Source organism: Mustela nivalis, assembly GCF_964662115.1.
Source record: "Mustela nivalis genome assembly, chromosome: 17".
Classification (NCBI taxonomy): Eukaryota; Metazoa; Chordata; class Mammalia; order Carnivora; family Mustelidae; genus Mustela; species Mustela nivalis.
The window spans coordinates 15,390,293-15,417,825 of NC_139036.1; the positions used below are offsets into that span (position 1 = coordinate 15,390,293).

At 47.6% G+C, this 27,533-nt stretch overlaps 1 protein-coding gene across 4 annotated transcripts in view; it reads left to right on the forward strand.

Moving 5' to 3' along the window:
• The first annotated feature begins 7,296 nt into the window (after positions 1 to 7,296).
• Positions 7,297 to 27,533, forward strand: part of LOC309851549 (multidrug and toxin extrusion protein 1-like) — a 54,267-nt gene continuing 34,030 nt past the window's right edge. For 2 of the 4 annotated variants that reach the window (XM_082706915.1, XM_082706916.1), the window contains exon 1: positions 26,079 to 26,464. In XM_082706915.1, the coding sequence (XP_082563041.1) occupies positions 26,216 to 26,464 (249 nt within the window). In that variant the 5' untranslated portion in view covers positions 26,079 to 26,215. Of the gene's footprint in view, positions 7,571 to 21,426; positions 21,620 to 26,078; positions 26,465 to 27,533 lie in introns of those variants that run through there. The other 2 variants (XM_082706917.1, XM_082706918.1) reach the window with 2 other exon arrangements.

Below are 27,533 nucleotides of genomic sequence, written 5' to 3' on the forward strand. Positions count from 1 at the left end.
AAGGACTCTGTCTTCCCGATATTGCGGTGACCCTCGTTAAAGAAAAGGTTTCCTTTTATGCTTTGCAGAGAATGAAAGAGCGGCGTCTTTCCAGCCTGGGCAACGAGGGCCCCCGGTGCCGGCTCGGGGCGGGGTAGGGGGGCGCCCGACCCGCCCCGCGATATCTCCGGCCCCGCGCCGGGGGGGCTGCAGCTCCTGTGTGCGGAGCGGGAGGCGGGCTGGGCTAGTCGGCCCCGCCGCCCCGGGCTCCGGCGGGGCGGGGCGGGGAGGGCTTGGCTGGGCGGTGGCGCGGCACTCCGGCTCCGCGGCCCCAGCGCTCGAGCTTCCCGGAAGCCAAGGAGCGGAGCTGCTCGCGCCCCTCCCCTTCGGTGTGACCCCAGCGCCGGGCGGGGCGGGGGATGGGGGAGGGACCGCGCCTCTCAGCTTAGGTGCTTCGAGCTGCGGGACCGTGCCGGCGCAGCGAGGTCTTGAGCGACGCGGAGTCATCTGCTCGCTGTGACCTCGTGGCGCAATGGTAGCGCGTCTGACTCCAGATCAGAAGGTTGCGTGTTCAAGTCACGTCGGGGTCATAGGTCCTTTTTTCCTCCCCCGCAGCAAGGGGGACTGGGAGAAGCCGTCGTGGGAGACATTTGGCCTCAGGCAACCGTTGTTGTACTTGCAGCCGGCAAAAAACCCCGCTCTTTTTGCCTTGCATCGCGAGTCCGGGGTTTACGCAGGCGACTGCGAGAGGCAGACGTTGCTTCTGGCGACCGGTAGGAGGCGTCGCGGCCAGCACAGAGTCAACCCCCCCCCCCCCCCCCCGCCGCTGCGCTCTGATTGCCGCCCTGCCCACGCCGCCCCGCCATCCACACCGGCCCCTGGGGCTACCGGTCTTCACTCTTCTCCCTGCTCCCCTCCCCCAACGCACTTGGGCCCCTCGGAACACCACCTGCTGAAAGATTGAATGCGCCACCAGAAGGGTCTCTCGTCCAGGAAGGGGGTCCCTCTGTCCCAAGAAGGACTGGGTGCTTTCTGCAGGTGTCTTCTTGCTCTCCCTCCAATGTTCCCTCTCACATGGATTGTTAACACCACTTGCAGAATCTCTGTGAATTTAACCACAGCCTTAATTCCAGGATACTCCCCTCAATATTGTTTGCTAATAATTACCAACCCCCCTCCCCCAAATCCAGAAAGTGCTACCTGTCCACCAGTAGGGGGATGTCTAGGGGGAAAAAAGCAAGTTGCATAAAAATTTCAACACATACTGTATATATTAATGCTACATATTTACTATAAATCCATATTAAAATATGGATGGGAATTTTTTAAAAGATTTTATTTATTTATTTGACAGAGAGAAATCACAAGTAGATGGAGAGGCCGGCAGAGAGAGAGAGGGAAGCAGGCTCCCTGCTGAGCAGAGAGCCCGATGCGGGCCTCGATCCCAGGACCCTGAGATCATGACCTGAGCCAAAGGCGCAGCTTAACCCACTGAGCCACCCAGGCGCCCTGAATGGGAATTTTTTGCACCAGTTCTGGGAGAGTGGTTACCTCTGGGGAATGAGGAAGAAGAAGGGATGGAGGCAGAGTCTCGATTTTTTTTTTCTTTAAAGAAGCACCTCCAAAATGTTAACATTAATTAAATCTGATTTGAGGGTACATAGAATCTAATATGAAACCTGGGTTTCAGGACAGAATTTACTCTAATTGCATAGTCCCAAAACCTCTAAGTCAAAAAATTATTTTATAATTTCGTAGGTCAGTAGGACCCACAGCATGCTGGTAGGAGCTGGGGTACATTCTCTCTGAAAGAAATACACCCTCAAAACAGGCCTTCTACTTTTAAATGACCAGTCAAAATACACTAATAAAAAGAGGGCTAAGAAATTAACAGAAGGTGCCTGGGTGGCTCAGTGGGTTAAGCCTCTACCTTCCGCTTGCGTCATGATCTCAGAGTGGTGGGATCAAGCCCCACATTAGCAGGGAGCCTGCTTCCCCCACCTCTCTCTGTCTGACTGTCTGCCTACTTGTGATCTCGGTCTCTGTTAAATAGATAAATAAACTCTTAAAAAAAAAAAAAGACATTAACAGGAAAAGGGAGAGTAAGAATGATTTGGTATGTTTTAAAATAATGAAAGAGAAAATTCTAGAAAAGAACAGTTTAATATTTGATATTAGAAACACAGAGGTATATTATCCAGCAGATTAGACAGAGTGGAAAAAAATAATTAATGAAATAAAATTTTTGGCAGTTCAAAATGTGTTTGTAAATCTTGGCATTCCCTCCAAAAGGTGATGCCTAGTTCTTGTCCTCTTGAGTATGGGCTGAACTTAATGACCTTCCTCTAACAAACAGAAAGGATAAGTATGGTGTGTGACTTGGACACTTAGTCAGAAAAGAACTGTGGATTCCTGCTTCTCTCTTGGATGACTGCAGCCCCAGCCAACATTTTGACTTGAACTTCATATGAGGCCCTAAGACACACCTTGAATTTCTGACCCTCAATAACTGTGTGAGATATTTGGGGTTAATTTCCCATGTAGCGATAGATAACTAATACAAAGGTAGAATTAAAGGAGCTACAGCAAAAGCAAATAAAAAGGCAAAGAGATACAAAATATGGCGGGGTGGGGGGGGGGTGAAGACAATGAAAATGTCTAATCTCAGCCTAAATGGAGTTTCCAAGGGTAATAAAGAGACCGTAGGGGAGAGGTAGTATTTGGAGAAATGGTAGCTACAAACTTTTTAGAATTAATGGGGGAGACTTGAGGCCTCCCTCACAAGAAGAACTTTATCTCCTAAGTATGATAAGGACAGAGACACCCATATCTATATACAGCATGAGGAAACTGCCCAATATAGAGAATAAAGATTTTTAAAACAACCAGGGGATTTAAAAAAAAAAAAAAGCCAATTATCTACAGAAAAATAAGAGTTGGACTGAAGATGAATTTTTTAAAAACAGATTTTATTTATTTATTTGGCAGACAGAGATCACAAGTAGGCAGAGAGGCAGGCAGGCAGTGAGAGAAAGGAGGAAGCAGGCTCCCTGCTGAGCAGAGAGCCCTGATGCAGGGCTCAATCCCAGGACCCTGAGATCATGACCTGAGCTGAAGGCAGAGGCTTTAACCCACTGAGCCACCCAGGTGCCCCTGAAGATGAATTTTGAGCAGCAACAATGAAAACCAGAAGCACACTATTAATTTGAAACCACTGGGTAGCCTGGGTGGCCCAGTTGGTCGAGCCTGGGAATTTTGGCTTCAGCTCAGGTTGTGATCTCAGGGTGCTGAGACTGAGTCCCATGTCCGACTAGCACTCAGCACGGTGTCCGCTTGGGTCTTTCTCTCTCTCTCTCTCTCCCTCTGCCTCTCTCCCCACAACATAAATAAATAAATAAATCTTTAATTCCAAAGCACCAAAAGAAAACAATTGCCAACCTAGATTATATGCTTGGGAAGTTATCTTTCAAGAACAGAGATATTTTTGAGTGCCTGGATGGCTCAGTGGGTCGAGCATCTGCCTTCAGCTCAGGTCATGATCCTGGGGGCCCCGAGATCGAGGCTCATGTCTGTTCCCACTCCGTGGGGAGTCACGTTCTCCCTGCCTTCCCTCTGCTCGTGCTCCCTCTCCCCCTTTCTCAAATGAATAAGTGTAATCTTAAAAAAAAAAAAATAGAGATATTTTTGGGTACCTGGCTGGCTCAGTTGGTAGAGCATGCAACTCTTGATCTTGGGGCTGTAAGTTGGAGCCCCACATCAGGTGTTGAGATGACTTAAAAATAAAATCTTAAAAAAAAAATAGAGATATTTTCAAACAAATGGAACCACCAGCATCTCTCTCTCTGAAGGACTCTCTGGAAAGCATACTTCAGGGAGAAGGAAAACCCTCCCAGACAGAAGATCTAAGAGGCAAGAAGGACCCAGTGAGGGGTACCTGGGTGGCTCAGTGGGTTGGGGCCTCTGACTTTGACTCAGGTCATGATCTCAGGGTCCTGGGATGGAGCCCCGCATCGGACTCTATGCTCAGTGGGAAGCCTGCTCCCCCCTCTCTCTCTGCCTGCCTCTCTGCCTACTTGTGATCTCTGTCAAATAAATAAATAAAATAGTAACAACAAAAAAAAAGGAGGACCCAGTGAGTAAAGGAAATGGTAAACATGTGGGTTAACTAACAAATCTTGACCATACAGAAACAAACAAACAAAAAATCACAAATGTGTGTATTTGCAAAACAGAACTCAGTACTGGATAAGAATAACATGGCAGCCAGAGTCAACATATTCTGGAAGTAAAGTCTTTTAAAGTGATTGTATTTTTTGAAAGGAGGGATATTTATGAGCCAGAAAACCCATTAAGTATATTAAAATGTAGGATAATCACTAACAGAGTAGAGGTAAGTGGTTCAGTAAGAAGACAAAAACATCAGCTAAAGATATTAAGGTTTAAATAACAGATTAATGAAGTTGGTCAAATGCACATAGGTAGAACTTGGCACACAGCAATTACATAACAGCGTTCTTGAGTCCGCATGGAGCATTGTACATAATTGTGAGCATCTTCTAGACCGTGAAGGAAATCTCCACAAACTTCAAAGAACAGGTATCATTCAGGTCACTTTCTCTGACCCAATTACCACTAATTTAGAAACCAGCAAGGAAAAGCATGCTAAAATTAGGAAGTGTAAAAGCACTTGTAAATTACTTCATGGATCAAAGACAAAAGCCAGACACTTAGACAAAAGAGGAAAATTCGGGTTATGGACATGGCAAAGAAGGAGCTAAAATGATCACTGTTTGCAGATGATTCAATCACATAACTGGAAAACCTGAAGGATTGGGCTGAAAAATTACTAGAAACAAAAAGAGAAGTCAGTAAGATAGGTACAAAATTAAACGTACAGAAACCAATAGTTTTTAGAAAATCAACCAACGACTGATTAAGAGTAAGGCAAAAGGGGGCAGACATAGGAACAAAGCATTTCATATTCATTTTATATGTTGTTTAGATTTTAAATATATGAGTATATGAATATGTTATGGATAGATGAATATATTATGACTATATTACCTTGTCAAACAAAAAAGTTATGACCATCAGTGAGCGTTGTACTCCTTGAGGTACAGAGAGACCTTTAGAAGGGACATTGGTGCGTGGATAGTTTTTAAGGGCAGGGTGTCAGGCAGGCATACTGAGGGACCCAGGACAGCTAAAAGGTCAGGCAGAAAGCAGGTTCCTAGAACAAAATCTCTGACCTCAACATCTAAGAGCTCCGGGATGGGATGTTCCTGGTGGAGGCTTATGTGGCGGTGGATGGAGTAAACAGGGGCTCCCTTGCAGGGCCCCTACGGCCACATGTGTGAATTCTGTATGTCACCTGCGTGACCCACTTGTCCTAATGTGACTTCTCTTGTGGGTGCCCCAGTTATTATGTCCCATTCATAGCCCATATGTGTGTCTGACCCAGTGTGTGCCCTTTCCATGTGACTCCTCTGTTGACCCCATTCACGTGACCCTTGCCCTCTAGCTTCCAACTGAGTTAGGCTGATGTGGCGTACCAACTAGGGTAGGAAAGGAAGAAACGTGGACAGAATGAAGACCAACAAAACACGAAAGCAGGACCATATGCTCTGAGCTTGCTGTAGAACAGAGTCTGACACCAGCACCTGTGTTTTGGCGGAGACCCACAGGCGGGCAGGGGGTGGGAGGAGGGCTTTACAGTGGCCTGGGGAAGCTGGAAACAGGCTGTGTGATTGCTCACAGGTGCACCTTTGCTTTTCTCTGGCTGCTTCTAAGTAGGAGGCAGGGACAAAATTCAGGGCAGCTGTGAGTGGTTAATCAAGTCCTGGCCATTTGGGGCTGATTGTTCTAGAAGTCATTGCTTGGCTTCCTGGATTGTTGTTGGAGATAGCAGTCTGACTTCCTACAAGTCCCACTTACAGCCAGTTGCCTTCCTGGGCTGGTTACTGTCCTGAGGGGTAGATGGTGTGTTGGAGTCTCCCCCCCCCCTTTTTTTTCTTAAATAATCTCTGTGCCCAATATGAGGCTCAAACTCACAACCCTAAACTCAAGAGTTGCATGCTCTACTGAATGAGCCAGCCAGGCACCCTTGGAGTTCTACTTTGATATTGGCCTGGCATTGTCCATCGTATATTCAGTCTCTCAAAGGCTGTTTATCTCCCAGCTGCTTCCCTATGGGGTCACTGAAACCTGTGGCCTCAGCAGAGGTTTACAGATCCCATCAGGTCGCCTCTTTTCCCTGGGTCCCCAAGTGCAGGTAAGCACTGCCTCCCCTTAGGTCTGTAGGCCCCAGGCTCAGAGACCCTGGTGGGACTCTGCAAGGGACTCCAAGGGACTCCAAGTGCGTCCTGTCGTCCTTGGTTCCAGAGAGATGGAATATGCCTGGGCATCAGAATCTGCTCCTTCAGGAGACAGAGCACAATTGCAACCAAAGCTTCGAGAATTTGGTGGTGAGCCCGGTTTCTATTTTCTCCCCACATCCCATTTGAACTTTGTGCTTCAGAGGAGGGCAGGGGGACCAGGGGGACCTCAGCCCAGGGGCACACAGCAACGTATGGAGGGTCCCTACCAGCACATTCCCCTGAGCTGCCCTTACAGGGGAAAATTCTAGAAGCTGAATGTCAGAAAGAAACAGAGCGACATCTGCCACCTTTATCTTCAGGGGATGCGCAAAACAGACAGTGGCAAAGAATAGAGACAAAAGTGACCGGGGGAAACCCAGATGTATTTTGAAGTGTCCCGAGCATGTTCTAGAAATAGAAGGTCTCTCATGTATCAAACAGAATGATAGACCCACACACTCACACATGGGACTGGAAAGGAACATGCTGAAACACTAGCCAGTGATTATTCCTGGGTGGTGAGATGACAGATTTTTATTTTGTCTTTGTGCCCATGTTTCTCATTTTCCCCACAACGAATGGTAAAGAATGGTGGCAAGTGTGCCAAATGGGGTGGGTCTGGGGGGCTGTTTGGCTCCACATCCTGGTTTTGTCTCTGATCAGTTGTGTGACGTGGGCAATTTATTTTATTTCTTTTTCACTGCTCAGTGCCCAAAACCCTCCTCTGCAGAATGGGAACAATAAAGGTTCCTACCTCATAGGGTTCGGTGAGTGAATTTATGGAGAGTGCTTCAAACAGCAAGGGACAGGCACAAAGTAAACATCATAGACTGTGGTGCTGGGTATTATTATCATCATTATTGCAACACTTACTATTTCCAAGGCCAGAAACTTCTGGTTAGATCAGTCAGTAAGGGAAGGTCACGTGAGTCCAGCACTTGGACGTGAGAGCACTCTGCTGCCTGTCTGACCGGTGATTCTGTGCTCTGTGTGCTGTGAAGGGATCATGCAAATCCACATGGGTCTGGCCACAGTGGCAACCACAGGCAGCCCGACTCTGCAACCCCCCCGCCTCCCGCGCGCCAAACCTGCGTGATCTTGACCCTAGCTGCGAATGCAGAGAACAGAAAGACAGCGCTGCCCTCTTAGAGACGCGGCCCACCAGCAGAGGGCGCAAGAGGCAAACCCAGGGAAAGTTCGGCCGGGAACTTGCAAAATCTTTTTCCTCTGACACAGTGAGTACTTTCGAGATTTTCTGTTTGAGTACCCCTAAAAGACTTTCTGGAAATCGATGTAACCATTGCATATTTTGTAGCGGGCACCTAACACTTTTTGTGATAATTAAAAATCGTTGCAAGAGCTGGCATATTATAAATAGTAATATGTTAAAATCTGCAGTTACATCATTTTCTAAATATAGCCCGTGAAGTGTAAACACCGCTACGATTTGATACTATGATGCATTTTAAAAAGACAAGAACAAATTCCTATGTGCTGGTTAGAAATTTTGCATGGTTCCTTTTTCTCTTTGTATGTCCCTGTTCTTCCCTCTACAAATTCAGGATAATATACACTTTCATGCTGGATGACTTTTTATTTTAACCCCTGTCATACTTCGATCCACAAAAATGCAAATATAAGTTGAAAATTAAAATGCCTATTTCCTGAGACCTTAGAGGTCTAAGCATTAACAACTTTTCTTTGGGATGGAATTATCACTGATTAGTATTAGCGCAGCGCTCAGACAAGCAGCACAAATGTATTACGAGTTTTGGTAACAGAGCTTGAAATGGTCACATTGCAAGTTTTTACACCCTGGGGCAATACACCTTAGGGAGAAGGTGGCTTTTCTGGTAATAAAGACCGAACAGAGAAAGGGCAAGCCAAAAGGAACACTCAACACACAGTGTGCTTTTCTCAGGCAGGGTGCTTGAAACAAGGAAATGGAGAGTCTGGAAAACCAGTTCCTTAAAACTGATCTTGTCACAGATTCCCTTGGAAAGTCTTCCTGCGTCCTGGGGTGTGCTGTCAAAACCTATTATTTAGAAAATAGAAAAGCCAAATAAGAACATTGGCCACTGGACTTGGGGTGGAGGTGGGGGTCTGTGTTGGCCCCCCTGAGTGGTTAAAGTAAGAGAGAGATCAAGTAGGGGAGAGCACATTGCAACATGTTTTCATTATAATGAAATATTCGTGGCCCACGGGGTGGCTGGATCAGAAATCACTGATGGGGGGGGGGTGCCTGGGTGGCTCAGTCCGTAAAGGGTCTGCCTTCAGCTCAGGTCATGATGCCAGGGTTCTGTAGTGGAGCCCCAAGTCAGGCTCCCTGCTGCTGCAGGGCGGGGAGGGGGAAGTTGTACTTCTCCCTCTCCCTCTGCTGCTCCCCCTGCTTCTGCTCTCTCTGTGTGTCAAATACATGCATACATACATACATACATACATACATAAAATCTTTAAAAAAAAATCACTGATCAAAGTCAACCCAGAGGAAGCTTCAGGACCAACTCAACAGACAGCATCTGTGCAAAAGGATGAAAAGAAAATTTTCCTAGTGACATCGTTCTTTTACTACAGAGAATGGCAGCACAGCTAGCCAGAGCTATGTCTGTTTTAAATGTTTTACATTATTTTTAAGAGTTTATACTACATACTATAAGCATCACATGTGTCTATAATCTATCTAATGGCCTTACTTTGCTCACTGAAATAGTTTACAGCTCTTCAAATTCCGTTTTTAGCAAGTCCTATAAATAGAATCTGAACGAGAGAAAATGAACATATTTGTAACTCACCTGTTTGTTTTAATTTGTAAAAATAGGGGTAGTTTGTGACTGAATGGAGCTTCAGTCCCTTGCTTTTTTGATCAAACATGATGTCTGGTCTCTGAGATTTTAAAATAGATGAAATGCGTGCTTCTTAGTGGAAAGGATAAATTTTGATGCATGACATGTTTACACTTGAATCCTAGTTTGGCCAATTGCTTTTTTTTTTTTTTTAAGATTTTTTTTTAATTTATTTGACAGACAGAGATCACAAGTAGGCAGAGAGGCAGGCAGAGAGAGAGGAGGAAGCAGGAGCAGGGAGCCTGATGGGGGGCTCGATCCCCGGATTGTGGGATCATGACCTGAGCCAGAGGCAGAGGCTTTAACCGACTGAGCCACCCAGGCACCCCTGTCCTATGTGTTGAATGCGAGGATTTTACTGGCAACTAGTTATAACCCTTCTAGCATTAATACTCTCTACTCATTGCTCTCTCAAACTTCACTGCTCTCATGTGGTCCTCTGACCTAGATTAAAGAGATTTGAGGCACTTTAGAGAACAAAACTGCTGGAATCAATATAGATGTAGAAGTTTCATAGTCTCTTGGGTCGAGCCTGGTCCTGACAATATGGAGATGTTGGGTGCCTTTTCTGAACCCCCACATCCGAAAATATGGGATTTCTTTGTTTTTGTCACTGTGTGCCTGGGGACAGCAGGCTCGCACAATGCATTTGCTGGGTATTCCTGTCTCTCAATGATCAGATATTAAATTATGACCTATTTTCCCGCTATCTCTGGAACCAGGCAGAAGTCATTTCCAGTCCCCTTTCTGCACTTAATCATCACTTACCCTGGGGCAAGTTACTTAGCCATCTGAACCTGAAAGGAGACCCTCTGAAGAAGTTAAGAATGGCTCTAGGATTGCTGTGAAGATTAGGAGATTATGGATGAAAGCACTGAGCACAGCCCCAGAATATGTGGCTAATGCTATTACAAAAAAAGAAAATGTCATTATGTCAAATTATGGGTAATGACATGACATTTTTATGGTTGTTGCATTAGTCAGCTTGGGCTGCCATAACAAAATACCGTAGCCTGGGAGCCCTAAACAACAGAAATTTATTTTCTCTTGGTTCTGGATGCTGGAAGTCCTAGATCAAGGTGCCAGGTGGCTCACTTCCTGCTCGGGACCTGCCTTGCCACTCTTGGATGGCTGCCATCTTGCTCTGTCTTCGCATGGCCTTTTCTCTAATGCATGCTGTCTTTTTATAAGGGCACCAGTCCTATTGGATTAGGCCCCACCTTTCTGACCTCATTTAACTTCAATTGCATCCTAAAAGCCCTACCTCCAAATATAGTCACCCTGGGGGTTAGAGCTTCCACAGAGGAATCAGGGAGGGGACACAATTCAGTCATCATTGTTATTGATATTCTTGGGGTCAGGTGCGCCTGGGTGGTTCAGTTGGTGAAGCGTCTGCCTTTGGCTCAGGTCATGATCCTAGGATCCTGGGATGGAGCCCCATATCCAGCTTCCGGCTCTGCGGGAAGTCTGCTTCTCCCTCTGCCTGCTGCTCCCCCTGCTTGTGCTCATTCTCTCTAACAAATAAATAAAATCTTTTAAAAGATTTTATTTATTTTATTTGACAGATAGAGATCACAAGTAGGCAGAGAGGCAGGCAGAGAGAGAGGGAGGAGGAAGCAGGCTCCCTGCCGAGCAGAGAGCCCGATGCGGGACTCAATCCCAGGACCCTGGGATCATGACCTGAGCTGAAGGCAGCGGCTTAACCCACTGAGCCACCCAGGCGCCCTAAATTTTTTTTTTAAGATGCTGAAATGGCCAAAAAATGTGAAAAGAGAACAGATCTCATTAATTCTTAGGGGAATGGAATCAAAAGCAGAATGTTCTACACACACACACACACACACGCACGCACACACGCCAGGATGACCAAAATGAGAAGACTGCACACTTTGGTGAGGAAGCACAGAAAATGGAAACGTCCTGCCCTGCCCACGGGCATTTTCTGACAGTGGATTAGCACAGAGTCATAAGAACAAGCCAACTTCCACCGTGCACCTGAGCAGGGATAACGCTCAGCGCTGAGAGAGAACGCTGGATGAGAGAAGTCACACACAAAACATGCACCCTCACTAAATTCTTTTTACATCAGTAGAAAACAGAGCGAAGCTGAGCTTGTATTCATTTCCCAGGGTTGCCATAACCGTTGATCTCTTCACACTCCATGACTTTCAACAGAAGGAATTCATTCTCTCACAGACAGGAATCCGGAAGTCCAAAGTCAAGATGTCGGCTTTATTTCCTCCAGAGGTTCCAGGGGAGAACCCATGGTTACCCCTCTGGCTCCTGGCAGCTGTAGGAACACCTTGCCTGACCCATCATGGCGGTCTCCCTCTCTGTCTTCTCCTTCTCTGTCTTCCCATGCCCTTCCCCATGTGGGTCTTTTCCCTCTTCTGTCTCCTGTAAGGACACTTGTCATAAGAGCCAGGGCCCATCCAGGTAATCCAGGATGATCTCTTCTCCAGATGGTTAATTTAATGACATGAGAAGACTTTTTTTCCAAATAAGGTCACATTTGTGGCTTTTAGGGATTATATTTTTGCAGAGTGTGGGGGAAGCACAGTTCAATCTGCTACCATGCAGGATAGTGGGTTCATTTGGGAAGATTAGTGACTAGAAGGCCACAAGGGGGCTTTGGAAGGCTTGGTAATGTTCTGTCTTTAATCTGGCTACTGGTTACGGAGGTGTGTTTACTCTGTGAAAATTCACCAAGCCGGACACCATAAATAAATATATTTATTTATGTATGTTGAGATATGGTGATATGCTGATTCTTTCTTTTCAAAAGAACGCATCAAAGGGGTTGGTAAAGATTGTCTGCTCTTTGCCCATCTTCCCAGTTTCCTAATGAAGGGAGTTTGGGGTTCTCTGAACAGACCATCCTTAGGGATGACAACTCAACTTTTGTTAGATGTGGAGGCTTCAGTAGAAAGAGGGTCAATGACAGATCACACACGCCAGAAGAAACTACAGAATTTTTTTTTAACAGAAAAAATACAGAAGAAACCATCTCCTTGGCTCCCAGAACTATCATGTGGGAAGCAGAGAAGTCACATATCATGCGAGAGCAGAATTAGGACTGGCTGGTGGGGATTTTATATTATGTCTCGGCGGAATGAAGAGCCTCCTGTTAGGCAGAAGAGAGGCTCCCAACCATGTCCATGCCTTAATCCCCAGACTCTGTGAATATGTTAGATCCCATGGCAAAGGGGAATTAAGGTTGCAGGTGGAGATGGATGTGATTTGACAAGGACTCCATCTGTGTTGTTAGCTTTGAAGATGGAGGAAGCCAAGAGTCCAAGAAACAGGGACAGCTCACTTCCTGAAGCTAGGAAGGGTGAGGGAATGGATTCTTTCCTGGGGCTTCCCAAGAGGAGTAGAGCCCGGCCAACAATTTTTTTTTTTTAAAGGTTTTGATTTTTAAAATAGCGTGTTCTTTATTTTGTATTTGTCCAATGTTTCCTTTATTTTTTTTTAAGATTTTATTTATTTATTTGACAGACAGAGATCACAAGTAGGCAGAGAGGCAGGCAAAGAGAGAGGAGGAAGCAGGCTCCCTGCTGAGCAGAGCACCCGACATGGGGCTAGATCCCAGGACTGGGATCATGACCCGAGCCGAAGGCAGAGGCTTTAACCCACTGAGCCACCCAGGCACCCCTCGGCCAACACCTTGATTGTAGTCTAGCGAGACCTACTTTGGACCTTTGACCTTCAGAACTGTGAGATAATACATTGGTGTTGTTTAAACCACTAGGTTTGTGGCAACTGGTTCCAGCAGCCCCAGGAAACTGGTAGAAATCATGAGACCCATCACTGAAGGTGTTCAAAGAAAGACTAGACCGGTTTGCCGTGATGGTCATAAAGCACACACAGAACAAGCTAGAGATTCCGTGAGACCCCTTGTATCTTGGAGAGGAGGAAGGCTCCTGTTTGCATCCTTCAGTAGAGTTCACGGTGTGCTTTTATACACGTTTTATCCTTTAAGCCTCTCAATAAGTTTATGGAAATAGAGGGGCACCTGGCTGGCTCAGTCGGTAGAGCCTATGGCTTGATCTTGGAGGTCTTGGAGGTTGTGAGTTCGAGCCCCACATTGGGGGGTGTAGATGACAATTAAAAAAAAAAGTTTATGGGAATAGACCGAGTAGGAATTATTCTTATCATTTAGTTGCAAGAATGTTGAAATTCAAGGTGCGGTGGCTGGGCTGCAGTCATGCTTCCAGGAAATGGCAGAAGCAAGGCCAGAACCCTGGTCTCCTGATTTACCGGTGGGTGGCTCTTTCCACTCAATGATGCTGCTGCTTTCAGAAACTAAAGGTCTCCATTGGTGGGGAACTGAATGGGCTTATTTCATGCTGTTCCAGAGAAAGACCTAGGGTGTCTCCTTTTAGCCTCCAAATCCAACCCCCATGCAGCTCTGCCCTGCACCCTTCCCCCACCCCCCCGCCCCAGGCCAGCGCTGAGCCAGTGAGCTTCTGACTGATTTGGGGTGTTGAGCTCCCTTGTGGCAGAGCAAGGCCTGGCCTCTGAGCGGCCAGCATCCTGAGCTCGCTAAGGCAGCAGCTGGTGCAGGTGTTAGCCTCTGGCCTTGCCTGGAGTTTGTTTGTTGATCATAAGGAGTGGCAGCCACACCTTTATACACTGGCTGGCTGGGCCTAAAATCTCAGGGTGTGACATCAGGTTCCCAAGGTGCGGGCTGGTCTGGGCCAGCAGGCATTCCCTTCCAGGTGTACGTGGGTGTACCTGCTGGGGGGTAGTACAGAGTTCCAAGCCCAAGGGAAGGAGAGATCCGTCCTCTCCTCTCTCTGGGGCAGGAACACTGGCTTTCCCTGAGCACTTCCGACCAGAAGACACTCACCTCTAGTTGTCTGCTCTGTACCTGTTCCTCCACCATTCTATGCCAGAGGAACCACACAGTGCTTTAAAGGGATCATTTCTCACCCCTCTTTCTCGACCATGGCCTGAACTCCATCCTGTTTGAAGAGGTCGACCCTTGGATGCATCATGAAGGCTTAAGACACAAAGCTCGGACACACAGAACAGTACCCAGATTTGCTAAAGAGTGTGTAAGCCTAAATCAGTCACCGAGTCTGGTTCTCCCAGCCTACCACAGAGGCCCTTCTGAGGACCCTATTGGGGAGGGCGCCAGTTTCCCACTCCAGGCAAGATCAGGTTCTACCATTTAAATTTTACTTTTCAGGTGATAGGGTGACCTCGGGGCGACTGGGTGGCTCAGTCAGTTAAGCGTCTGCCTTCAGCTCAGGTCGTGATCTCAGGGTCCTGGGATCGAGCCCCGCAATAGGCTCCCTGCTCAGAGGGGACTCTGCTTGTCCCTTTCCCTCTGCCCCTCCCCCCTCCACTCTCTTTCTTAAATTAAAAAAAAAAGAAAGGATGACAGGGTGCTCTCAGCAGGATGAACAGTCTGGGGACATCCAAGTTGCTAGAGTTGCGTGTACATGTGGACTGGAATTATCTTGATTCTGCCACTTTGCAGAGTTCACAGTTGGTCCTTCTGTAAGTGCTCATCCATATGAGCACCCCCGTGGGGTAAGATACCTTCAAAGCTATTTCGATGCATCATGGATCCTTAAGGCACAAAGCTCAGACATACAAAACAGTACCCAGATTCACTAAAGAGTGTGTTTGCCTTTACAAAACCCACCGGGAAACGGTGAGGGGACATTGGGAAAAACACAGGAAACCTGGATTCAGAGGCCCCAGAGTTTGTAAGAATTTGGGACAAGTTACTCTGTTGGTAGTGGTTTCCCGGTCAGTGAGGACCATTTGGCTGAGCTAAGGAAGCTCGTGAATGAAGGGCACCACAAGGTCAGGAGCAATTGAGGGAGAACCTGACCTCAGACAAATTCTAATGAAATATTGAAATTCCAAAGATAAAGTCAAGATTGGCCATATAAGGAGGAGGAAGAAGAAGAAAGTTGTCTTTTATTTATCTGCTTATTTATGAGAGAGAATGAGTGGGGGATGGGTGGACAGAAGGGGAGAGAGGAGGAAGCAGGCTCCCCGAAGAGCAGGGAGCCCAATGCGGGACTGGATCCCAGGACCCGGAGATCATGACCTGAGCTGAAGGCAGACACCCAACTGACTGAGCCACCCAGGTGCCCCAGAAAAAAGCTTTCTGTATCAGTTAGGCTATTTTCCTCAGTGTGATAGATACAGTTGTGCAAACTGGACCAGAGTTAGACATAGAGGAGCCTGAGGGAAGGAAGACTCAGGCATACCCGTCAGGGCTTCTATAGTTTATGTTCTTAGGGAAAGTGACTCTGATTGCTGACACTTTGCTAACACGGTGAGTGGGTGCTTATGTATATGTCCCAGGCAGGAGCAAATCCAAAGCAAACACTTTGTACCCTGAGCTAAGCCAAACCAAACCCCAAACCCACTCTGTCAAGTTCTGGTTCCCCAAATTAATGAGACCTGAGTCCTATAAATTGTTTCCTCCCTGACCCAAACCCTTCTCATCAACATTTGTAATGTCGACATCTGAAGACATGTGGCAATTTTATGGATATGATTTTCATGTGAAAAAAAAATGTGTGTATGTGTGTGTCTGTGTGTGCGCGTGTGTGTGTATCATGGACGGACTTGGAGATCGCAACTTTTTCTCCTCTTCAAATACCTGTAGTGTTTTCTTATTTGGCAATCCATTCTTTCACGGCCAACCTTGGAACAGTTTTGCAGACAACGTTCTTCTCTTGGCTAAAATGCATCTGTTTCCAGGTCTCCCTGTCACCGCAGAAGGGTCCGCTGGGGAAGCCTGGAATGTTTACCCCCCAGAGCTAAGGAAGCAGCACTTCCAAGTATAGAGTATCCTGTCTGGGTGGGGACCTGTGGCGAAGGCGGCCTGGGTGGCCTGGGTGGCTCAGTGGGTTAAGCCTCTGCCTTGGCTCAGGTCATGATCCCAGCATCCTCAGATCAAGCCCCACATCGGGCTCTCTGCTTGGCAGGGAGCCTACTTCCCTGCTGCCCCCCACCCCCCGAGCCTGCCTCTGCCTACTTGTGCTTGCTCTGTAAAATAAATAAATAAAATCTTAAAAAAAAAAAAAAAGAATTCACTCAAGGCAGAACAAGAGAGAAGTTTCTTTTTTTTCCCTTTTTTAATTAAAAAAATTTTTTTAATAAACCTATAATGTATTTTTATCCCCAGGGATACAGGTCTGTGAATTGCCAGGTTTACACATTTCACAGCACTCATCATAGCACATACACTCCCCAATGTCCATATCCCCACCACCCTCTCCCGTTCCCCTTCCCCCCAGCAACCCTCAGTCTGTTTTTTGAGATTGAGTCTTTTATGGTTTGTCTCCCTCCCAATCCCACCTTCTTTCATTTTTTCTTTTCCTACCTCCCCCCCACCACCACATTGCATCTCCACTTCTTCATATCAGGGAGATCATGTGAGTTGTCTTTCTCCGGTTGACTTATTTCGCTAAGCATAATACCCTCTAGTTCCATCCATGTCATCGCAAATGGCAAGATTTCATTTCTTTTGATGGCTGCATAGTATTCCATTGTGTATATATACCACATCTTCTTTATCCATTCATCTGTTGATGGACATCTAGGTTCTTTCCATAATTTGTCTATTGTGGACATTGCTGCTATAGACATTCGGGTGCACGTGCCCCTTCGGAGCACCATGTTTGCATCTTTAGGATATATACCCAGTAGTGCAATTGCTGGGTCATAGGGTAGCTCTATTTTCAGTTTTTTGAGGAACCTCCACACGGTTTTCCAGAGTGGTTGCACCAGCTTGCATTCCCACTAACAGTGTAGGAGGGTTCCCCTCTCTCCACATCCTCGCCAGCATCTGTCATTTCTTGACTTGTTAATTTTAGCCATTCTGACTGGTGTGAGGTGGTATCTCATTGTGGTTTTGATTTGTATTTCCCTGATGCCGAGTGATGTGGAGCATTTTTTTCATGTGTCTGTTGGCCATCTGTATGTCTTCTTTGCAGAAATGTTTGTTCATGTCCAAAAGAGAAGTTTCTTGAACACAGTGCAAGCAAGCCATGGGCAGGACAACAAAGAAGAGAGTGTCTGCCACGAGGCAGTGGTGACAGATGCAGTGTCAGAGAATGGGAACGTAGGGAATTTTTCCTTTTTTGGCAATTTTAAGAACTGCACCAGTTGTAATTGGTCCGTTAGGGTCTGTGACCATTTTGAGGTGGGTCTTTTTTTTTTTTTTTTTAAAGATTTTATTTATTTATTTGATAGAAAGATCACAAATAGGCAGAGCAGCAGGCAGAGAAAGAAGAGGAAGCAGGCTCCCTACTGAGCAGAGAGCCCAATGTCGGGCTCGATCCCAGGACGCTGGGATCATAACGCAAGCCGAAGGCAGAAGCTTAACCCACTGAGCCACCCAGGCGCCCCTTGAGGTGGGTCTTTTAAGGATCCTGTTTGCATTCAGATCGGTGGTCACTGCGGCGCTTTTGCCTTGTTCAAGTTCACTTTGCTCAAGCCTGTTGCCTAAATGCAGCCTCTCCATGGTGGTTTGCGCTGGCCTGGCCCAGCATGAATCTCACGAAACAATAAAGCTTGGGTCTCACTGACCCTGTGTTTTCTATGTGTCCTTTGGCTCTGTTTCTGTCCCAGGTTATATCTGGGTTTTGGCCAAGTCTGGTTTTGGTCTGATTCTGACCCTCGTGCAGCGACTTATGTCCCTATGGTGGGGGTGGGGGCCTAGGGGGTGGGATTTATGGTTGGACTGTTTGGTGAGCAAGGTCAGATGTCCATATTTCTGGTCATTAGTTTATTTCTTCCTTTATCTTGGGGATTCTGGTATCGCGACTGGGAAGCCTAGTTTTATTTTTTTGTTCCTTTGCCATTATGAGCTCAAATCACTTAAATAGGACATGTAAATTTTTTCCTCGCTGGGAGAGAGAGAAGTTTGATGGTAGCTGTAGTTCTGCCATCCAGTAATTGTTACATTTCTGTGTTTTACTTAGTGACCTGTGGGTTCTCTCTCTGTGTGTGTACGCTTGTAAGAAGCATTCTGTACTGAATTCCAGTGTGTATGTGTGTGTGTGTGTGTGTGTGTGTGTGTGTGGGTATGTAGGGGCTGGTTCTCCACACCACCAAACAATCCTTAGACACTAGCAGGGTATCCTATAAGTCAAGTCAATTTTTATACCATATACCTGGAGATAGGGTCAGATCCCATGGGTAAAGAGCTGTCCTTTAAGGCCACCCCTCACCCTCCGGTCTCCCCACTTTAGAAGCACAAGTCCAGACTGGCCCCTGTACTTTTGACCAACAGGCCAGAGTCTGGAGACACCCACGACCCCCACCTTAGATTCACTTAACTTGCTAGAGCAGCTCAAAGAACTCAGAGAAACAGTTTGTTGACTAGATGACGGGTTTGTTATAAGAGGATATATCTCAGGAATGGCCTGATGGAAGACATGTGCAGGGCAAGATATGTGCGAAGGGAGGAAGCTTCCATGTTCTCCAAGGGCCACTGTCCCCAGATATCCACCTGCTCACCAACCCAGCAGCTCTCTGAACCCCATCCTTTTGGGTTTTTATGGAGGCTTCATTAAGTAGGCACAACGAATTCAATCATTACCATTGATGATTGAACTCCACCTGGATCCAAGCCTTCTCCCCTTCCTGGAGGGTGGGGGTAAACCCAGAAGGCTCCAACCCTCTAATCACACAGTGGCCTCAACTAGCAAATCGCCCTCACCCTTGTGAGGCCCAGGAGTCACCATGAACAGAACAAAAGGCATCTTGATTGCTCTTCTCACTTGAGAAATTCCAATGGTTTGGGGAGCTCTGTGCCAGAAATGGGATGAACAACCAAACATGGTATCCATTTTTTAAAATGTTTTAAAAGATTTTGTTTATTTATTTGACAGAGAGAGATCACAAGGAGGCAAAGAGGCAGGCAGAGAGAGAGAGAGAGAGAGAGAGAGAGGGGAGGAAGCAGGCCCCCTGCTGAGCAGAGAGCCCTATGTGGGGCTCGATCCCAGGACCCTGGGATCACGACCTGAGTGGAAGGCCGAAGCTTAACCCACTGAGCCACCCAGGAGCCCCTGTATCCATTTTTTATTATAAAGCACATCACAGTTTTAAAAAACTTTCCCCTTCTTGCAAATGAGAGTAACTTACTTTTCACAATGATGTATTTATAATCTCCCTGGAGCTAGAGCCCTTTCTCTCTGAGTCTTTTGAATCTGTGACTCCCTTGACTATACCCTTTTCCAGTTTTGGTTTCATCCTTGGGCTGGCAGCATGACAGGATGGCTGGACTTTTAGGGATCACACCTAGATATTGTATGGGCCTACTTACCTGGAGCAGCCCTACCTCGGTAGAACAGCCATTTTGTTGTTTATGCAGTGAACTTAGATTGACCCTGCCCCCCAGAGGAACTCGCGTAGAAACGGGTCTGGGAAACTGGTAAAGTAGGGCCGACCGGCCCCTGATGAAAAAGCCCATATACCAGGACGTGTCAGTTCAGGTAGAAATAACAGAGCCCAGAATGCAGGGATGAGTCAAGCCAGTTGGAGACATCCAATCAGTGGGTGTACATACTGCCTCCCTAGCTACCAAAGAACATGGGCCCTGCCTTTTGGGCACCAATTTTGACCAAGGTGATAGGCTAGTTCAAATAGCTACTATGGGGTGAAGTATAGTTCAATTGGCTACCCGAGTGTGACCTAGCATGACTGTGCAGCTTTCTCTGTGTGTTGCAATCTCATTGGCCACCTCTGCGTGGCCAGGCTCAACCACATGGCCTTTGCTCTATAAAAGCTAGCCTGTGAAGCTGGGAGGGGTCGCCCTCTCTGTAAGAGGTGGCCCTGGTTGGTTGGTTTGGTTCTCGATGCTTGGCGCGAAATAAAGCTTTGCTTTATCTTCACTTTGTATCGGCCTCGTCCTTTTGTCCACGGGCCCTTCAATATAGCAACACCTGAAGGGGAAAATAAGGGCTTTTCCCTTCTAGGAGTCTTTCTTAGAAACAAGGCTGTCTTTCCCAGAAACTTGCATCAGATTTGCTGTCTTGTTTCATGGCCATGACTGAGGCACATGTGTCCATTCCAACAAGGAGCCCTGACGAGGAAAATGAGATTACCATGACTAGCCAAAACGAATCATTTGGAGTGAAAAAAATATTGGAAAATTAGGGGTGCCTGGGTGGCTCAGTGAGTTAAGCCTCTGCCTTCGGCTCAGGTCGTGATCCCAGGGTCCTGGGATTGAGCCCTGCATCAGGCACTCTGCTCAGCAGGAAGCCTGCTTCTCCCTCTCTCTCTCTGCCCGCCTCTCTGCCTACTTGTGATCTATGTCTGTCAAATGAATAAATAAAATCTTAAAAAAAAAAAGAATATTGGAAAATTAGCCACAATGACTGCCATGGTTCCTTACAATAAAAGGAATCTGAGCAGCTTTGGATTTTTCATCTGTAACACACAATGCTAGAAACAAAGGATACCTTGCACATCCTTTCTAAAACATGGCAACCCGAGAAAATACCTGCTATATAATGAAGAGTTCATCAGAATAAAGAATCAGGAGAACCAGAGACACGTTGAGAACACGGTGAGTGTGGGATGCAGAACAGTGTTCCCCAGAGATGGCCACTGCGACCCTAACCTCTGTGACGCCTGGGTGTTGCCTTTTGCCTGGCAAAGGGACTTTGTGGACAGGCTTAATTTAAAGATCCTGCATGCAAAGATCACCCTGTATTATCAAATAGGGCCAATATAATATCAAAGCTCCTGACAAGAGGAGAGCAAAAGGGTCAAAATCAGAAAAAGGCAATGTGGTGCTGAAGCAGAGGTTGGAGCAATGAACTTCAAAGATGGAGGAAAGGAGGGGTGCCTGGGTGGCTCAGTGGGTTAAAATCTCTGCCTTCGGCTCAGGTCATGGTCCCCAGGTCCTGGGATTGAGCCCCACATCGAGCTCTCTGCTTGGCGGGGAGCCTGTTTCCCCCCACCTCTCTCTGCCTGCTTGTGATCTCTGTCTGTCGAGTAAATAAATAAAATCTTAAAAAAAAAATATGGAGGAAGGAGCCATGAGCCAAGAGGTATGGGCAGTCTAGAAATGCTGGAAAAAGCAAGAAGATGGATTTCCCCCTAGAGCCTCCAGCAGCATCGCAGCCCTGCTCACATCTTGCTCTTACCCCACGAAACCCATTTCAGACTTATGACCGCTGCAAAATAAAGTTTTTGAAAGAGGACTCCACCAATCTCCATGTTGACCTCAACATTCTAACTGATTAAGTTCTCCTTTCCAGCTTATCTCTTACCTCAGGCAAAAGACCCGGTGGGCAAGTCACCTGGGCTAGGAACCGAACTATCCACCCAGTCAAGCCATCAACAACAGCCCCGAGCCAGCGGGACCCCTTCCGCAGGTGACTGACTCCAAGACAATGATGGACCAGATCTTCACTGCCCATCTGTGGGGACCCACCGACCTTCTTCCCTTAGGTAAACCTGGAATTATTTCTGGCACTTTGGAGACAGTCTCTGAAACTGTTCACTGTCTTCCCCAGTGCTGGCCTCACTGAAGTAAGTTCATCTGTTTCACCACCACTGTCTCTCTGCCTTTGGATTTTGTCAGCAGTAAGTGGCTGAACCTGGCCTGGGAACCCCCAGAGTCTGGTGCTCTCGAGCCCTCAGACCCCACCTGCATTTTCTTGTTTCAAAGTCACTAAGTTTGCGGTCATCTGTTACAGCCGTAATCCATGAACATTTATCACTGGTCAAAACCGATTCAAGAAGAGGTAGAAAATCGGAATACACCAGCAACCTTGTAAGAAATAGCAACTTGCTCCCTTTTCTTTTTTTTCTTATGTTCAAACAAAATATAGCCCCTAAAAGGATCAGCCAGTCATCTAGACGAATGCCTTCAAACCTTCGAAGAACGGATAATTATTTTAATTAATTAACCAATTTATTTGACAGAAAGAAAGCGTGGGTACAGGCAGGGGGAGCGGCAGGTAGAGGGAGAGGGAGAAGCAGGCTCCCTGCGTACGGGGCTCGATCCTAGGATCCTGGGATCATGACCTGAGCTGAAAAGGCAGACACTTGCAAAGACAGGAATACAGATACAAAAAAGTGGGAGGTTGTGGGTTTCGGTGAGAAGACCAGAGGTTAAGTTCCGTTTTCATTCCATCACATCAAAGGTACTATGCTTGCTTAAATAGCATCATCTCCCCCAAAGGCCTGTCTACTTGGACTTTCAGAATGAGACCTTAGGGACACCTGGGTGACTCAGTTAAGCATCTGCCTTCAGCTCAGGTCATGGTCCCAGGGTCTTGGGATCAAGTTCTGCACCAAGATCCTTGTTCAGCGGGGAGCCTGCTTCTCCCTCTGCCTGCTGCTCCCCCTGCTTTTGCTCTCTGACAAATAAATAAATAAAATCTTAAAAAAAGAAAGAATATGATCTTATTTGAAAAGAGGGTCTTGCAGATGTGATGAAGTTAAGATGAGGTCGTAATTAGAATGAGTCCTGATCCCATGACTGGTGTCCTTACAAGAAAACAGAGACATAGAGGTAGACACACAGGAAATGCCATGTGGTGACGGAGAGAGAGATTGGAATTATGTTGTCACAAAGCAAAGAATGCTAAAGATTGCAGGCAGCCCCCAGAAGCTAGGAGGGAAGTGTGGAAGAGATTCTCCCTCAAGCCCCCAAGAGGGAATCAACTTTGCTGAGTCGTTGATTTTATTTTATTTTAAAATTTATTTATTTATTTGAAAAAGAGAGGATGTGGGGAGAGGGGCAGAAGGAGAGAGAACCTCGCAGATTCTGTGCTGAGCATGGAACCTGACATGGGACTGGATCTTGGGACCCTGAAGTCAAGAGTAGAATGTTGGGCGCCTGGGTGGCTCAGTGGGTTAAGCCACTGCCTTCGGCTCGGGTCATGATCTCAGGGTCCTGGGATCAAGTCCCGCATCGGGCTCTCTGCTCAGCAGGGAGCCTGCTTCCCTCTCTCTCTCTCTGCCTGCCTCTCCATCTACTTGTGATTTCTCTCTGTCAAATAAATAAATAAAATCTTTAAAAAAAAAAAAAAGAGTAGAATGTTTAACGGATTGAGGCACCCAGGCACCCCTAAGTCCTTCCGCCACTAAGTTTGTGTTAACCTATCACAGCAACCATAGGGACCTAGGACAGTTGCATCTATCAATATGATTTTGGCAATGACCTTAATCATCTGGCTGAGACAGCATTTGCCAGTTTTCTCCACTCTGAAGTTACGATTTCCCCCCCTTTGCATACTGCGCTCTTTGGAAGGAAGTCACTGTACATAGTCCCTCTGAAGAGGGGATTCTGTTCTACATCACAAGGTACTACTACTTTGAGATTTCTTCTTCCAATATTTTCATATATGGTATTACCAATTTATTTTATTTATTTATTTATTTTAAAGATCTTATTTATTTATTTTTTTAAAGATTTTTATTTATTTATTTGACAGACAGAGAGAGATCACAAGTAGGCAGATAGAGAGAGGAGGAAGCAGGCTCCCTGCTGAGCAGAGAGCCCGATGTGGGACTCAATCCCAGGACCCTGAGATCATGACCTGAGCCGAAGGCAGCGGCCTAACCCACTGAGCCACCCAGGTGCCCCTTATTTATTTATTTGACAGAGAGAAAGATAACAGGTAGGCAGAGAGGCAGACAGAGAGAGAGGGGGAAGCAGGCTCCCTGCTGAGCAGAGAGCCCGATGCGGGGCTCTCTTTCAGCGGGGCTCTCTTTCAGGGGATCGTAACCTGAGCGGGAAAGCAGAGGCTTAACCCACTGAGCCACCCAGGCGCCCCTGGTGTTACCAATTTAAAAGACTGATACTATCTGTTAAGAACTTGCATGTAGCAACTTGTTAAACCTTGTTACTTACTCTGTTAGCTTTCTTTCCCATTTGGATTTTTTTATTTATTTGGATTGTGTGTAATTGTAATTGCAAGATCTTACTTCTTTTTCCTAATATTTATATATTGCATTTGTTATATGTATAATTGCATTGGCCAGAACTCCAGAAGGCTGTTCAAGTCAAGAATAGCAATGATTGGAGATCTAGTGCCCAGCCTAGGGCTTTTGTCTGGTGGGGACTCACACCTCCTCCTCCACTCCCTACATGAAATTCTGGTGGGTCTATTAGCAGTTACAGTGGTGACATTTGGAAGCTTTTGGGTTTGTAAGTGGACAGCTAAGAGAGAATTCTTGAAATGTTTTTGGTGCAAAAAGGTGATTGCATTATAGCATGGGGACAGGACCCGTGGACAGAAAAGAGTGGCACTGGTTTTGTGAAGTGTTAAAAAATACTTTTTAATTAATGGGGCTTAGGAATAGCATAAGTTTCTAAGGAACTGGAAAGCAAGGCTTTCGGGACCTTGAAGGGCTAGCTGCTAGCTGCTAAGATAAAGTCACTTTTAGTCTTTAATAAAACAGAAACCTTAAGGCAGGAAGGCAGCCATGAATTCCTTGAGGAAGGTCACACTCCATAAATTTCAGGTATTTATCAGTGGGATGCAAGCTGGAAGAAGATTTAATTTAAGCTACATTTGTCTTGCCTTTGTTTCCCTCATCAATAGCACCCAGGCCTTTTGGGACAGAGCTGAGTGCAGGGTGCCCTCCAGCGAAACATTACACTCTATTCCCCTACCCAGGATGATTGTTTCAAAGTGAGCAAGAAACCTACATATGAAACCTACAAACATAAGTTTCCTCTCTGTTTTTTTTTTTTTTTTTTGGTCTGTTTCCATTTAGAAAAGGGAGGGTCTTATTACCTGGTTTAGGAGGTGGAAAAGAAAGGGGTGAGTGTTGCTGAAGGTCACCCTGCCCCCTCCAGGCAAATAAAGGTTGCCTACAGAGAAAAATATGAAACTGGGGAGAGAATAAAAAAACGAGGGGAGGATGAGGAGAGTGGAAGGGGGCGCGAGGGAGAACACGTAAGATCTTACTTTAAAATCCCGGAGTCCAAACTTTCTAGTTATGTGAGCCCCCAAAGTTGAATCACTTATTAAAACCAAAGGCATTTCCACTATTAGGGAAATCATCCTGTCATAGGGACTAACTTCTGCTAGGCAATTACTGTTTATCAGGCTAAAAACCAAGGGGTCCACCTTCACAAGCTTACTGAGTCCTCACCCAAACCAGTGATGGACAGGCCACTTCAGTTTTACAAAGGAGGGAACTGAGGCTTTGGGAGGCAAGCAAGTTGCTCTGCTCTACGGGTGGCAGGTGTCTCCTGAGTCGGAGTTTGTTAACGCTCACAAACTTTTGTTCCCCCACTTCAGGCTGATGGGTAAATAAACAAAGAGGCCGGAGGTACCCGCATAGTTCTATTTGGAAAACGTGGGCTTGTTGCTCTATTTTAGTAGATACTAAGTTTTTCAATACAGTTGGTGGGCGAGGAGCAGTACGCATGTCCCAAACGCAGCCTCAAAAAGCGCTTGTTGAAGCGCACTGCGCTGAGCGAGTCCCACCAAAGCTCAGGTGCCCGAGATGCAGGCGAGCGCCCAGCTCGCGCCCCTGAGCGCCCAGCCCGCGCCCCTGGCCGACCGCCCTGGCGAAGTGAGAACTCCAGGCTCTTCTTTGCCACACGTTTCACAACCTGAAGCCCTCGGCGCAAGGCCCAAGACACGGGCAAACCGTGACGTCCGAGGCTCGGAGGCTCCAGGCGCCCAAAACGCTTTCCGTCTGGTCCCAGACCTTGTGCAACCTCTTGGGTTCCCAGTCCGGGAGTACGTAGGCCTCTGCGAGACCCGCGGGCGTCCACGCTCGTGCGGAGATGCAAGGGATGAGCCCAAGGTCGCGGCCGGACAGGCGGCACGCCCGGCTGGGCCCTGGGCTGCTGGCGGGCTCGCAATGCTAGGCAGGCGGCCCGGGGCGGGGACTGGGGCGGGGGCGGCCCTGAGTCCTCCTAGAGGCCGCCTCTGCGCTCCCCAAACACAGAGCGCAGAGGTGGCCCTGTGCTCTTTCAGAGGCCGCCTCTGCGCTCCTCAAACGCAGAGCGCAGAGGTGGTCCTGTGCCCTTTCACAGGCCCCTTCTGTGCTCCCCAAAGGCAGAGCGCCAGGCGCATGGAGGCTGTAGAGGAGCCCGGGCCGGGAGGCCAGGGGGCCGATCTGGGAGGTCAGGGGCCCGGGCCGGGAGGTCAGGGGGCCGGGCCGGGAGGCCAGGAACTCGGGCCCGGAGGTCAGGGGGCCGGCCCCGAGAGCCCCGGGCCGGGAGGCCAGGAGGCCGACCCGGAGAGCCCCGGGCCGCGCTGCCCGCTGCTGTCCGGCTTCCGAGAGGAGCTACGAGCGCTCCTGCTTCTGGCGGGCCCCGCGGTGAGTAAGGCGGCGTCGGTGGGAGGTCGGCCCCGCGCGTCGGGGACCCGGGACGCGCATGTGGTCCCGGGTGACCGGGGAGTGGGGGTAGGGAGTGAGTGAGCTGGCGGCCGGCGGGCGGGCGCTGGGGGACGCGGTGTTCAGAGAGAGCCCGGCGGCGGGCCCGCGTCCGGGTGCCGCGTGCGTCCCGGGCGGCACTCTGCACCCTCGCCGGGGTGGACCGCCGGGCGCTGCTGGCACACTTGGCACAGCGCGCGCCGCTGGCACCCGCCCGGACGTGGGGAGCCCCCAGGTAGCGGGCACCTGCTCGCCTCCAGGCTCTCCCGGGCGCATTCTCGGGGTGCGGACTCCATCAAGCAAACAAGTTCGTGGAACCGTTTGACATTGTTTGAGAACTAGCTGTCGAGTTGGGACTTCAGGTAGCTAAATTCACCCAAGACAGGGTAATTAAATTAGCCATTTAGTAATTAGTGATTAAACTACATTAGTAATTTAGTAATTAAGCTAAATTATCCTCCGTGAGGCAGGGAGGAAGGGGGTGAAATTGTCTGTCCTGGATCAAGATCTCAAAAACCTTCAGAGTTACTCAGACTCTGCAGAAGGAAACCAGAGGCATCCTTTTCTGCCCCATACTCTCCTCCCCTTAGTGAGTTTATTTTTAAAAAAATTCTTTATGTGGTTCTCTTTGAGGTTGAGGTTTCTTCCCATCATTAGGTTAGGGGTTTTTCTGCATTATCTAGTTGAAAGTTATGTGGGTTTTAAAAACCACAAGAAATAGAATCCTGTCCCTGTTTTCCTGACCGTTTGGGTGGTTTTCGAGTCAGCGGGAGTGTGTCATTTCATTGGACAAGAAGAGTCCGTTGTGGTTTTAAGGGATAAGTTTTGGGCTGCTGCATAGATATTACGAACCTGTGAAGGTTAAGATGGGCTGGTGCGTGTTCCTGGCGCGTTGGCACCGCTGTTGGTGGGATCGTGTGATACCTGCTGTGCTGTTCTGGGACCAAGAGAAACGCCAGGGAGAAAGCCAGAAAATGAAAATCCATCCACCAAAAAGGTGTTTGTGAAGCTC